Here is a 15,202-nt window from a genome sequence, read left to right as displayed (position 1 = left end):
AATTTTTTCCAAAACTTAGTCAAACACTTCATTTAAAAAAAATACTCATTTAAAAAAAAAACTCACTTTGTTTCAATTTATGTGAATACATTTGACTTGACACAAAATTTAAGAAAGAAGATAAGAATTTTAAATTTATAGTGTTAAATGAATCACATTTATTTTATGTAGCTATAAATCATTGCATAAAGATAAATTGAGAGAGAAATCATCCTTTTTGTCACATACTAATAAAGAAAGCACATACTCGTTAGCCACTCTCGAGAGTGAGAGGACATATCGGGCAATAAGATAAAACACTGAGGGCATATTTGGAATATAACACCAAAATTTCAAGCATATGATTCACACACTCCTCACATTGGTCTCCCAGTAACGCAGACTCCACAAGTTCCTCTAGTAACTCTCTAAGATCTCCTTGGTTTCACTTCCATTTCAATACGCCACTATATATACATATATCTCTAACAATTTTATTTTCATTTTTATGTAATTTTTTTGTTTCACAGGAATGGCTAAAATTCTAGGATTTTTTGTATTGGCATTGTCCGCAGTATTGATCTGTGAAGCTGTTATCTTCAAACCTATATCCGATTCTCACCGATCTGCTGCATTGGAGTTATTTACATCTTTTTCAAGGTTTAATTAAACCCTTGTTTATCTAGATCAATTAATTAATTAATTAGTTATGTGTAAATCTCAAATTAGTTGGATTTAGCTACATGATTTGACAATTTTTATATATTATACTCTCTCGGTCTCAATTTAAGTGTCTTTGTTTGTCTGGGCACAAACTTTAAGAAACGAAAAGAGATTTTTGAATCTTTGTGTGGTCCTGATTTAAGATGTGTGTAATGTACTAAGATGTCCTTTAGATCTTGTACTTTTGAATTTGTCACATAGAATGTGTCTGAATTTTCAACTTACTAAATATAGAAAGAGAGCACAGACTGGTAGACATTTAAAGTGGGACGGAGGGAGTAGCTGAAAAAGCTCACATAGGCAGTGTTGAACCCATTTTTGTTCCTGTGAATCGATATTCTTGTATATGTTGTGAAACTCCGCTTATTCTCGTCTATTTAATACTCCCTCTGTCCCAATTTATGTGATACAGTTCGGATTTCCAGAGTCAAACACGAAAACTTTTTACCGCGATTTCTTCATATGCCCTTTAAATATTTTAAATTGTTAACTATTGTGACTTATAGCACTTGTTATGTAGTTTCTAAATTTGTAAGTTATTTTCCAAAAACTTAAAGATTGTATGTCCGAATTCACATTCAAAATAAAGAAGTTTGACTCTCGAAATTCAAACTTTGTCACATAAATTGGGATAGAGGGAGTATTTGTTTTCAAGTTGAAAATGGTATTTGGAAATTGGAGTTGTGTTTGGACATGAATACCAATAGGAGTTGTTTGTGAATTTTTGTGAGTGATTTGGTGTGAAAATTGTGAAAACTGCTTTTTGTAGTTTTTTTGAATTCCAGAAATTGTAACAATTGGCCAAACGACCCTTAGTGCATGCCATGTAGTTGTCTGTAAGAAAGCTACGTTTTGGGGGCTCTCATGGTAGCTCATGTGAGTGTAGCCACTGATCCGTGCAGAGTGCGGTACACTCGTCACTGATAAATACACAATTGGGTAATGATAGTATAGTTGTAATATTTGGTTCAGGTCTCTTTCTATAGGGACCTGATGGCTGGTAGACTATAGATGGATTTAGAAAACCCTATACTTTTGCCAGTATTACCATTCAATTCCAATAGGGATTTTGAGTTCTTCTTCTGCCTTTCTTTTTGGTTGGTCGGTTTAATTTTTCGCAGTCTATCAGGTAAATGTGAAAATAACTACAATGTGTTAGGATCACCGAAGAGTTCCATAATTATGAACTATATCTGTTCTGTATGTGCAGGATATTGTTAATGGACAATGAGCTTTAACTATGTGTAGACTATCTAACCTTTTTCGTGTTTGCTAAGCATAATTTAAGGGTAACATACAGTAACAGTAGTTAGCCTTGGAGGAATTGTTTTGTTATTAGCAGAATAGCAGTTTATAAATTTGCTCTGATTACTCCACTGAAGAATCTTCCTGCAAACTGTTCCCTACCAAGAAATAAGCGGAAAAGGGAAACTATATTTGGCTACTTCGAGAATAAGCTGTTTGCATAATCAGTATGAGATTGAGCATATTTTATGTTCATTCGACTTTCTGTGTTGACATCATTCACCTATTAAAAATAATACTCTGTACAATTGGCTCTCAGGGGAAAATCCCTATGTTTCCATTCACATTATACAATGCCATGGCTGGCGATAACTGTGTGTTCTTGAATCGTAAATGATGTATGTCTAATATGTTGCTTATTATGTTACCTCTCCAGTCTAGAAGAAACATACGAGGCCTTAAGGACATTTGAGGTTCTTGGAATTGAAAAACAGCCTGACCAAAAGGCTGCTACTTGTGCGTCGGTGGTGGACACTCTGTCATCTCCTTCTTCAGCGTTGAAAGATCTGTTCCAGGCCTTAAGAGTTAATGGGTTATTGAACTGCGAGCTTAAAAAGAAGACATTTTCAGTATGTTTGATCTTGATGAACTGTTCCGATATACTGACTGAAAACCACTTTAAATGCATTATTTTCACCTTTCTCCCGCTTTTCTTGCTTTCTTTTTCTCAAGGGCATAGCACCAAGACTTAAGGATGCTGTGAAAAGTGCCAGCTCACTTCTTGACTACTACTACTCAGTTGGAAGTTTAGTTCTCATCAAGGTAATGCATGGGAAAATGCCTCTTGTTTTCTTTTCTACTGTATCTATTAGATTTGATATCCTGATTAATTAATGATCCTGTCACCAACGGAAATAGAAAAGCAGAATCATCTAAATATAGCCGTTCTTTCTGCTTGAAATTGATAACATCTATAGATCTCATGATCTGCTTATGTATTCTGCGTGCTTCACAAGGACATTTTATTTAGTCAGAAGTGATTTCTCTGTTTCTCACATGCCATGTTCCTTTCGTAGGGCCTAAGTTCTGACGTGGATGTACATCTTGAAAGTGCTGATTCAGTTGTCCGCGCCATAAAGGTTTCATTTTATGTTTGACATTTAGCATTTGCACTACTACTGGAGTTTTGACTCTTTTTTGTAATAATGAGGTGTTTGGCATGACATTTGGAATTCTTGACAGGCTCTTAGCCAAAGTGATGGAAGGTGGCGCTATAGCTCCAACAATCCCGAGTCTAGCACTTATGCTGCAGGTAACTATGATATCACAATTTCTAAGTTTCTTTAGTACTTTGGCAGCATTTCTGGAATTATCTTTTGGATTTTTTTTTCCCGGTTAATGCTTGTGGCAAATAGATGTCTGATTTGTTTAGTCTTCCCCAAGTTTATATATTATGGGAACAACAAAGTAGCTGTTGGTTATTCAAAATCCACTCGGAAAAGTATCCCGAAAAGAAAACTGTTTTTCTAAAACCACACAAAACTGTTTTGAGGTTTTGGATAACTTTTTGAAGAGAAACCTCATTCAAAATAATCATTACGGTGTTTACTTACATTTTCCTGATAAAACATTTTTTACAGGAATTGCACTTGAGAGCCTGGCTGGTGTCATTTCATTAGCTTCTTCTGAGATTGATCAATCTTTGGTGAGTAAAATTTGTCCTCTATCATCCTCGAGAAGTTTAATTGATACTTCCATCATTCATAACTCATAAGATCGTCTTGTTTTGCTACCCACAAGCACGCTATAAATGTGCTCTAGCTTGCATTTTATGAAGAGCCCTGTCAGAGTAATTCAATCACCTCTGGGTGGGTTTTCCTTCAAAATGTGGCTATATGGGATTCCCTTTATTGAGATTTTCTATGTTGCAAGTACAGTGGCCATCTTTTTGACATTCCTAATGTTGGTCTCGCTCATATGAAACGACATCCTAATTCTTTCAGTCCACATAAGTCAAAAAGTGACTTAGTGGTGTTGTCCTACAAGTTGCCTCCTTTTTCTTTTTGGGCCAATCTTTAGGACATCCCAACGAACAAAGAGAAAACCAGTCTGTGCTTGAGATGCAAAATTGCAATGTAATAAAAGGTGATCTATGTCCTTGCTGGACTCGTTAGACAAGTAGGACTCTGTACTTGAGATGCAAAATTGCAATGTAATAAAAGGTGATCTATGTCCTTGCTGGACTCGTTAGACAAGTAGGACTAACTTCAAATTATTCATCTCTTTTTTCGAAGAGTCTGTCCATATTACATCACGCCTTGCACATGTTGTTTTCCAATATACATGCAAGGTGACACCGATATAACAAAAAATATTAAGGGAGTAGATTATCATTTCAATGAAGAATTGGCACCAAAGGTTGCTATATACCAAGATTGACACAATGTATTGTCTAGACTACGCTTCGTGATGAGATTATTAGCGTAACTACCAATTAGTTGATGTCTCATTAGTGATAATTATAATGCTTCCGTAAATCAGTGGATCACGGCTTTAGGAATATGATTGCCCTGAACATTTCATTAATAGATTGCACCTCTCTACACTTTATTTTGATGGATTTGGTTATTGACCTGAGGCAGGTATCTTCCTACTGTCTTATAATCCTAGCTCTCTTGACCTATTTCTATATCTCTTATACGAATAAAAGGGCAGTTCGGTGCACGAAGCATCACGTAATTCTGTGTAATATCTTTGTATTTGTATTCAACGTCATATTTACTCTGCATTGGCAGATTAGCATGGTGAAAAGTGACATATCGAAACTTCTTGATGGTCTGGAGAAATATGGTATATACCTCTTTTGTTTCTTCTCTCTTTTTTTCTTTTTTTTTGTGTGAGCTACTGGGGTGACAGTTTATAACAGAAATTCCAGAAGTTTCCCTTGTTCTAATTAAATGAACGTCTATGATAATATTGTTCTCATATCATAATACAGATGATGGAGCCTATTACTTTGATGAAAAACTTGTTGATGCTCTTGGACATCAGGGTCCCCTCTCAGCTTCATCAGCTGTTGTGCGTGGGATTACAGCTTTTGCCGCAGTGTCTGCTGAAAATTTAAATGTATGTCGTGTAGTGCATGTCATTTTCTTTCTCTAATTTTACGACAATCATTCTTGATAATCTTTCCTTTATGATGTGCAGCTTCCAGGTGACAAAATTCTAGGTTTGGCGAGGTTTCTCCTTGGTGTTGGAGTTCCCGGAAATGCGAAGGACTTGTATTATCAAATTGAAGCATTGGCCTCCTTAGAAAACAATAGGTGTGGTAGCAAATATACTTTATTTTCCCTTTTTCTGATTTTTTGTGCATTTGCTTTGTTTCTGTACAATGTTGTGTTTTTGGCTTTTTGCTGGTAATGGTAAGATGTAGCAACTTGCTGCAAGCAGGCCAGCACCATTTCTTTACTTACATATCAAGCATTTCTTGAAATGCAGGGTCTCCATTCCATTGATTTTATCACTCCCGACTGGTGTGCTTTCATTGACTAGAAAGGACCAGCTTAAGGTGTGACATTATTGATATAATTCTCTTGAATTCTGAATTACCCTATATTTCTTTCATAATTGCTTTCCATGTATTCCTCAATTTTCGGGTTTATTCTATAAAGTCTTTGAGACTCTATCCAGATATGTTAACTAGTTTTTTGCTCTGTAGTGCCACCTTTTTCAAGCAGAGCTCATATATCTTTTAAATTAATCTAAATCTTTTTACAAAAAAGCAGTTGGTTGACTGGTTTTTGCTAAGACACACACCTCATTGCCTCAGGCTCAGCGCCATCACCCATCGCTGTATAAGCTAGGAAAGCACACAACCTGCTTTGTGCCTAGTTGCAATGCTTTAGCGTGATTCATGTGTGCCTTTTTTAACAGTTAGTCTTCTGAGGAGAAGCATGATGCATTCTTCCTTGTATCATGTATCCGGTTATCTTGGTGCTCTAATAAGTTTCGCCAGCATATCTGAAATTGATGGACTGTTATCTTTGATCCAATTAGGTAAATGTAAACACTGTTTTGGGAGCTGCTGCACCTTCTCTGACAATCAAACTCAAGCAGATTTTCAGCTCTGGTTCAAAGGATGCGTCTGTTATTGATCAGGTGTGCCACCAGATATAGCCGTTAATATTTTCTTTGAAAGTAGTTTTAGCATCTCTGCTTTTTATTAACTTTGTGAATATTTGTCTGCCCCCATGATACATGATACAGGATCTCAAATTTGACAATAAAAATGCCGTGCATTACTTAGATGCTTTGCCCAAAGAAATTGATGTTGGCAGTTATATTTTCACTTTTGAGGTATGGCATCTTCTTCTCTTTCCTTATCAAAATTTGCTTCCTACATCGATCTTCATTTGACCAATTTACGTTCCTTTCCTCTTGATGATCTTGTAGATTGTTCTTCATGATTCAGAGAATAAAAAGATCTATGCCACTGGAGGAAGAACAAAAGTACCCATATACGTTACAGGAGTTATTAAAGTTGATAATGCCGAGATTTCTGTTCTTGACAGTGATCTTGGGAATGTTGAAACTCGTAAAAAGTATGTCATTTCCTTTTCTTGTGCTTCTTATTTCCATTGTGATATCCCTTTTGAAGAGTTTTCCTTTTTTAGTCATTGGCTGCTCTTTTGACCATTTTCTGCATGAATTAGTTATTTATAATCATTGTCATTAGTAAATTTCTGTTTCAGGTAGGTGATAGTGCCAATTCAAAATAAGGAACGTAGGCACATATTTTTTTTTTCTTTTCCTCTTGTTCTTAAAGCTATTTTGTTGTTGTATTTTTTTTTTTTTACTACAACTGGCTTTTTATTCACTTCTACTTCCTGTACATGGTTGCCTTTAATTTACCTCTGACAACTGGTAGAGGTTCACAAGACTTATGAAAGTAGAGTCTACGGAAGCTGTAAAATCAATTTACGGAACTGTAATTTAAGGACTTCTTTTAGAGGTTTTAATAATCAGAGTTTCTTTATCACTGATCATCTTGACATTGTCTGCCTATGGTTGATTGCAGAATTTCTAAGTTGCTTAATTCAAAAAAGTTACATGAGTCACATAGCAAGCCAGTTTGCAAGATAGTGCTTGCTGATTTGACTTGAAGTTTTACTTGTTTGTAGTTTGGCCTTTCCATACTTTGTAAAGACTTGGCTGCTGAGATAAAAATTTGGAAAAAGGCACTGGAGTACATGTAATAGTATGCCAATAAATCTGGCGAAGTTTGATGCTAGATTGGTACTACTTTTCTATCTTCTATTTCCATTGGACTTGTTTTAGCTTGAAAACCTGGAGAGCGCATCTCATCCTTATTCTCCTACTTTACAAGGCACAAGTAAAGCACTGGAATTAGTGTTCTAACTTCTTTGACTAGCCATGTGAATCATCTTCTATTATTTGCACAGAAATTGTATGCACTAACATTTTCTTATTAGAAAAATGAAGTTTCTTAATTTTTTATGTCATATGGCAACTCTATGCCTACCATACTACCAAATTAATTGTGACACACACATTGAGTGTGTATTTACAGCTTATACATGTGAATGGATGCACCGATTTGTCAATTTTTGCATGATGGCCTCTCACCACATCTTGATGCTACGTATAATATGAACTTTGATAGCTTATCATTTTCTTGGGATGTTTCATACAGGCTTGATTTGGCTGGGAAGAACTCCATCTCTCTATCAGCAAACCATCTTCAAAAGCTACGGTTGTCATTTCAATTAACTTCCCCTCTTGGGCATGCTTTGAAGCCACACCAGGTTGGGATCCTGATTTTTGTGTTCAATAACTCGCACTTTTTAATATCCAGTTGGTGGACTTATGAGATGTTCTGCAGGCTTTCCTTAAGTTGAGACATGAGAGCAATGTGGAGCATATCTTTGTGGTGGGGAATTCTGGAAAACAATTTGAAATAATACTAGTTAAGTTCTTGAAATCTTTTCTTTACTCTGTTGCTCCCACTTAATATAATGTGGATGAGTTTTGCTAGTCCAGCTTCAGCAAAAACTCCAATTTCAAGAAGAAACATCTGCAGTTGCCTCTAACTCCAATACTGACAACCTCTAAAGGAGCTAACCACTGAATACTTAATTGGCATTCTGTCTTGTAGGATTTCCTTGGACTAGTTGAGAAGTTTTTCTATCTATCGGGTAAATATGATATTCAACTTACTGTCGGAGATGCTGTAATGGTATGTATGGATTCTAACTTCATTAAAGTTGCATATAGCGCCATATATTTGGTCAAGTTTTGGAAGAAAAAAAAATGCAGTAAAGAAATTTAGATATTGGATCTGAAACATTGTCTTATCTTGAGCTGACCATTTTGTTTCCTCCAGGAAAACTCGTTCTTGCAACCCTTGGGTTCTGTTGAATTAGATTTGCCAGAGCCTCCAGAGAAGGCTGCTCGCCCACCTCCTCAGGCTGTTGACCCGTCTTCAAGATTTGGACCCAAGGCAGAAATAGCTCACATATTCAGGGCTCCAGAGAAAAAACCTCCTACTAACCTTTCTTATGCATTTCTGGCCCTTGTTCTTTTGCCATTCGTTGGATTTTTGGTTGGGGTAGGTTTTTCTCTGAACCATGCTTGATTTTCTTTTTAAAATAAGTTAAATGTAATCAATATTAGTGTCCCTCCTCTTCCTACACTTAAAAAAAGAAAATAATATATAAGAAGCGATAATAGCTGTGGGATCAAATTCCAATAGTGTCAAAAAAGGTGATTTCCTCTCATTTGTCTAAGCCTTGGTAGGTAGAGTTACCCGGTACTTGTACTGATGGGTTAAATATGTACCCGGTGGATCAGTTAAGGTGCACACAAGCTTGCATGGAAACCACCGTTAAAGAAAAGCAAAAATAAGAGATAATAGTTGTCTGATTAGTTCTGTTTCAGTTTGTTGCTTTGCCTTGGCTGGGATGTCGCGCTTAACATCCTCTCCCATGCCTGAAACGCCTTTGTTGTGGTTAATTTATCATGCTTTCATGTCTTTTTGAAGCTTTTGAGGCTGGGTGTGAACCTGAAGAACTTCCCAACAGCATCAGCACCTGCAATATCTGCCATTCTTTTCCACCTTGCCATTGCAGCTGTTCTATCACTTTATCTTCTGTTCTGGCTGAAGGTTTGTCCTTTGGTTTCTTTTTTGCTATATATATGTCATTAATATGCTCTTTTCTTCAAAAGCGGCTGCACTTATTGCAAAGACCCACTTTTAGTGGGTGGGTAGGAGATTAGCCTTATGAGATTAAACACTTCTGTGAAGTATAGTTTCTTTTACTCTCTTTCTAGTTTTAGCAGAACACTCGGGGGGTGTTTAGGTAGGAATCAAATAGGCTCCCTATCCCTTTTTTTAAGCTGCCCCATTGCTTGAACCAAATTTACTGGTAGCTGAGGAATATTGGTCATTCAGTTCTGCAAAGGAAATCCTTACAAGTTAAAGGAATCCAACAAGGTGTTAGAAAATGTCCTTTTTAATTGCTAATAGGATTAACTAATTCTGAGGATTGCCCTTAAAATTTTATTCCACTTCAAATGTTCTGATATAAGATTCAGTGCATTAAAGGAGAACCACAAATGTCATATGCGGTTCTACTGCCATGTTAGATTTTTGAATATTGTAGCTATAGAATTAACGTCAAACTCTGCACTGTAGCTGTCATTTTCAACACTTACATAAGCAGGCAGTTTGTTTGACTCTTTTTTTTTTTTTTCCCAAATAGTGAAGTAATCTGTTTGTTTGACTTCCATAAAGTCTCTTCAACTAGTTAGTCCTGATTCTGCCTAAGTTATGATTTCTGACAGCCTTCTATATCTAGTGCTTCTTGATACAACATTAACCCGTTGATCAGTCTTTCTAAGCACCGGCAGGAGATAGAACTGGAATAAAGATTCGTTGCCTACACTTCAGCTTAACTTTTTTCAATTGAGCAGGGCGTTCAGCTGCCCTTATAAATCAGTGAAAGGCACAAATTCCGCATGTAGATTTATTTGTTAGATAGATATATTTTTGCTTGCTGACTTTACATGTTTACTGTTTTCTCTGCGTGCAGTTGAATCTGTTCACAACACTGAAAGCCCTTGGATTCTTAGGGATCTTCTTACTGTTTGTTGGACACAGAACCCTTTCACATCTGGCAAACACATCTGCCAAGTTGAAATCTGCCTAATTTAGATAGATCGATTTCGTTAACCTATAAATGTGAGGAAGCAGCGTTCAAGAGAAAGAGGGTTAGATATGTTCAATCTTTTTTGTAGGACAAAATTATTTATGACACAAGTGTATTGGATATTTAGTCTACAGTTAATGGTGAAAAATTCAATTTTGCTGTTTGCTTTATAAGAAGTGATATCTTGAGGTGCCTATTGTTCTCTTGATCTAGTTAATAGTGCTTAGCCTTTGGGCAATTCTCATTTGACAGCGTGAAACACTCACATTGTCCGTAGTTGTGGGTAAATCTTGTGTAATTCATTAGCTCTTTTCTTATTTATTGGGGGAATCACTATGGAACAACTCTTGAGTGCTGGTTATATGGAGGATTAGAATATTATAGGGGAGGGGGATGGGGATTAAAAGGAAAAGGAGAAAATCTTGCAGTGAACATGGGTAATACTGTAAATTTTCCGGGATACTTTCATGTTGTTATTCCAAAGGCCTAATACATATATAGGCCCTCAAATTTGGATGCAGCTGGCAAGTGTGTCCTGCAACTTTGGGTGTGCACAAATAGACACCTCAACTTGTATAAAGTTGAATACATAAACACAAATACTGATATGGCAGATAATTTAGGAGGGTCTAGATGATCATTTTGTAAGTTGGAGTGTTCGACTGATAAAGTGGAGATAAGTTGAGATGCCTATTCATGTCATCAAAAAAAAAAAAAAGTTGAGATGCCTATTTGTGCACACCCAAAGTTGGAGGGCATATTTGTTAGGTTAGATCAAATTTGAGGGTCTATTTATGCATTATGCCTATTCCAAATTGTCCTCCATTTGGACATTTTTGCGGTATTCACCTATTTAATTTTAATGACATAAATTGAATTAAAATAGTCAACACAGTGCTTGCATCGAAAAAATGAGGTGTTCATCGAATATTCAATTACAAGCCAAACCCCTTCCTCCCCGCCCGAATTTATTCTGAATGATCTCGCCAATAAATAATCCCCAATCACTAGTTACCTCAAACAACTCCAAATCAAGATCTATTGAATCAACACTAAGGACTAATAATGTTTCGTGATTCTTCAAGTAAACTCACTAAATTACTGTTTAAATAGATTTAAGCACGGCAGGAGTAATACTCAGACCATTAACTTCAAATTTAAGTTTCCAAAGTTGAAGAATTATGTTCAAATTTCTTCCACCCAACCTACCAAAACTAGTGTATAATAGCTATGATATATTAAAGAGAAAAGACATGTTTTAACCCCTGAATTTGGCACGAAAACTCACTTTAGCAACTAAACTTAACTTCTATTTATTTACCCCCCTTAACAACTTACGTTTCAATTATTTTCCACCCCAAATGCTGACGTGGCAAAAACAAAAGTAAAAAAATAATAATTAAGAGAGTGAAAAACAAAAAAAAGTGAACCCGCTCATATATATATATATATATATATATTATTATAAATTAAAAAATAAAATAAAGGTTATACAATTAAAAAATAAAATAAACATTATACAATTAAAAATAAAATAAAAATAAAAACCATCTTCTTCACAATCCCCCTCCCACTCCACAGCCCCACCCACCATCTTCTTCCCACTCCACAGCCCCGCCACCCTCCCCCCTCCCCCGCCACAGCCCCCCCCTCCCCCCAGTTGCTTCTTCTTCTTCTTCTTTTTCTTCACTCCACAGCCCCCCCCCCCCCCCCCCCCCCCTTCTTCTTCTTCTTCTTCTTTTTTTTCTTCACTCCACAGCCCCCCCCCCCCCCCCTGCTGCTTCTTCTTCTTCGTCACAAATCCCTCTTTCTCTCTATATTCTCATCATTCTTTTCTTTCATTTTCACCATTTTTTGGTTTCTTGATTTTGATTTTTATTTTCTTTCAAAAATAAAGTTATGGAAGAAATGGGTTTGCTAATAATAATACTAATAATGGCCAACAATAACAACCAAAACAATCAATTTGGACGAATTTAAGTGTAAGTGGGACTAATTTGAGAAGGAGTTGGATGAAATTTGTTGGAGGAGATGATGATGGTGGTTGTGAATGTGGGTTAAAGATGGTGGTTCTTGATTTTGATTTTGATTTTCTTTCAAAAATAAAGTTATGGAATAATGGTTATGGAAGAAATGGATTTGCTAATAATAATGTTAATAATGGCCAACAATAACAACCAAAACAACCAATTTGGACGAATTGAAGTGTAAGTGGGACTAATTTGAGAAGGAGTTGGATGAAATTTGATGGGGGAGATGGTGGTTGTGGATGTGGGTTAAAGATGGTGGTGGTGATTTTTTTTTGGATTGATAATAATAATGATTTTTGTTTTGCGGTGGTGGCAGCGGAGGTGGCGGTGGCAGCGGCGGCATCGGCGACGTAGTGATTGTTAAAAGTAGGGTGAGGATGAGGAGAAAGAAGAAGAAAGAGAAAGAGAAAGAGAAAAAATAATAAAAGAAAAAACAAAAAAATGAAGTGTTGGTAATTTTGACATGGCAATGATGTGGCAACGACGTGGCAATGACGTGGCGTGAGTGTAATACACCTCCCATTGTGAGAGTGGTATTATTTTTTTAGGGTGGAAAATAATTGAAACGTAAGTTGTTAAGGGGGTTAAATAAATAGAAGTTAAGTTTAGTTGCTAAAGTGAGTTTTCGTGCCAAGTTCAAAGGTTAAAACATGTCTTTTCTCTATATTAAATATTACTAAATGATATACCAAAAGCAATTAAACCCGCAAACAAGACATGGAATCAAAGCTACAAACTCAGAAGAGGAAAAAGATAGATTTTAGAACTGTAGAATGTAAATCATGACAAACAAATATGGTTTTATCCTATATTCAATCTAGTCGTCCTGTGGGGTTACTCACACATCTTGTTTGATCATCATGATTTCAAAGCTACAAACACAGAAGAGGCAAGAAATCATTTCAGAACTATGGCATGCAAGTCATGACAGAGGACTTTGACTTCGTACTATGTTCAACCTAGCTATCTTGTTAAATTACTTACAAATCATGCTAGATCATCATGATTTCAAAACTATATACAAAAAATACATTTCATAAGAGCAGCATGCAAATATGGACGGATTCAAAATTTAAGTTTTGTGGGTTCAATTTTTAAAACAGTTAGTATTGGATCCATTATATTTTTAAAATTAAGGGTTCATATCTACTTTTTATCACAATTTCGTTGATTTTTACATATATACTTAAATATCGCTGTGCCATAAAATAAATGTGTTCAAGCTTAACTTGGTAGAACCTCAGTTTTGAACAAGTCGAGCTTAGTTCAGTTCGATTCAAAATGAATGAGAAAAGTTTAGATAGATAACTTGACCAAACTGATCTAGTATCTTGGTTTAATGCCTACACCTAACTCTACACATTAATTAATTTAAGACTAGCAATAGAGGGTAGGCGCATTCATGGTACCATTTAAAGGAAGATTTATAGCCCAAAGCCCCAAACCCAAGTCTAGTACTGGTCCATTCTATAAATTTTAACCTTTTCCATAGCATTATTTTGTTACGTGGACGTTTCCGTTCCACGGATGGAAAACAACATCTACCATAATTTCAAATATTTGCCTCTGATTTATTTTTATGTTGGCTTAATATCCGGATGGACCCTTAAACTTGACATGTTTTGTAAGATAGGCATATAAACTTATAAGGTGACCAGATAGACACTTAAACTTACTCAAAGTGTATTTTTCAAGTTTTTCAGTTGTTTTGAAAACAAAAACTATATTTTTCAAACACTCACAATTTTCATGGTCAAACAAGCCCTAAATATATCACAAAATATTTTTTTTAAAATGCAAAAATAAGGCAAACGCATATACATGAGACTATAAATGTGCACTTAAACCAATAAATACTCGCTAATCACAATTTTGCAGCTTTCAATTAACTCGGATTTTTTTTTACACTTGAATAATTAAAAAACAATAACTTTAACCAATAAAAATCCTTAAAAAAAGAAATTTCAAATTAAGAAATTTCTTTTTTTTTAAGGATTTTCTTCTCGGCTTTACAGTTTTCTTAATTTGAAATTTCTTTTACACTTGAAATACTGAACTTAGAAATTTCTTAATTTGAAATTTCTTTTTTTAAGGATTTTTATTGGTTAAAGTTATTGTTTTTTAATTATTCAAGTGTAAAAAAAAAAATCCGAGTTAATTGAAAGCTGCAAAATTGCGATTAGCAAGTATTTATTGGTTTAAGTGCACATTTATAGTCTCATGTATATGCGTTTGCCTTATTTTTGCATTTTAAAAAAAATATTTTGTGATATATTTAGGGCTTGTTTGGCCATGAAAATTGTGAGTGTTTGAAAAATATAGTTTTTGTTTTCAAAACAACTGAAAAACTTGAAAAATACACTTTGAGTAAGTTTAAGTGTCTATCTGGTCACCTTATAAGTTTATATGTCTATCTTACAAAACATGCCAAGTTTAAGGGTCCATCTAGGTATTAAGCCTTTTATGTTTATTGTTTTGCTTGAAAAGAAATATTTTACATATTAATACTACTATGTAATATCCGATATTACATTTGTATCTTTATAAAATGTGATGTGATGCTCATAAAGGGGTCAAAGAGAAGGACTGACATATTTTTAGGATGACAAGCTTTCGAAGAAAAGATGTGCGTTAAACCTTATAATTAGCCGAATCTCACATCGAATTAGGAAAAAAAAATCTGAAGAACTTTATAAGAAATAACATAAGTTATGTTACACGCTTGGGCTTGATAATGGCGTAGCTCGAGGGATAAATCTATAAGATTTGTTGTGGTAAAGCGAACAATATAGGGCCTATTTAGGACTAACTACACAACACAAATATTTTACCCATCAATACCATTTACAATAGTAAAACCCGTTAAATAATTACCCTTATACCCGCATTTCAGAGAAGATCTAGCTCAACCTATTTTCCAAACTCAAACAATGGTGGATCTTTAAATATCCCATGTCAAGCACCTCAAATTAGCTCCAAATGCAACCAAATTGCAGT

At 35.3% G+C, this 15,202-nt stretch overlaps 1 protein-coding gene across 1 annotated transcript; it reads left to right on the top strand.

Annotated features, from left to right (window-relative positions):
* Positions 1-246: 246 nt before the first annotated feature.
* On the top strand, positions 247-10,369 carry LOC132640598 (dolichyl-diphosphooligosaccharide--protein glycosyltransferase subunit 2-like). The gene is made up of 20 exons (XM_060357238.1): positions 247-399; positions 510-639; positions 2,384-2,576; positions 2,680-2,769; positions 3,024-3,086; positions 3,190-3,259; positions 3,588-3,652; positions 4,743-4,797; positions 4,946-5,073; positions 5,155-5,270; positions 5,446-5,515; positions 6,004-6,105; positions 6,214-6,303; positions 6,400-6,548; positions 7,661-7,772; positions 7,850-7,933; positions 8,123-8,203; positions 8,351-8,575; positions 9,008-9,130; positions 10,059-10,369. Exons 2-20 carry the CDS (start codon positions 512-514, stop codon positions 10,173-10,175), a joined length of 2,061 nt encoding a protein of 686 aa, XP_060213221.1. The 5' UTR covers positions 247-399; positions 510-511; the 3' UTR covers positions 10,176-10,369.
* Positions 10,370-15,202: the final 4,833 nt, after the last annotated feature.

This window comes from Lycium barbarum, chromosome 5 (genome assembly GCF_019175385.1).
Source record: "Lycium barbarum isolate Lr01 chromosome 5, ASM1917538v2, whole genome shotgun sequence".
NCBI classification, from domain to species: Eukaryota; Viridiplantae; Streptophyta; class Magnoliopsida; order Solanales; family Solanaceae; genus Lycium; species Lycium barbarum.
This window is presented reverse-complemented; position numbering and strand designations above follow the sequence as displayed.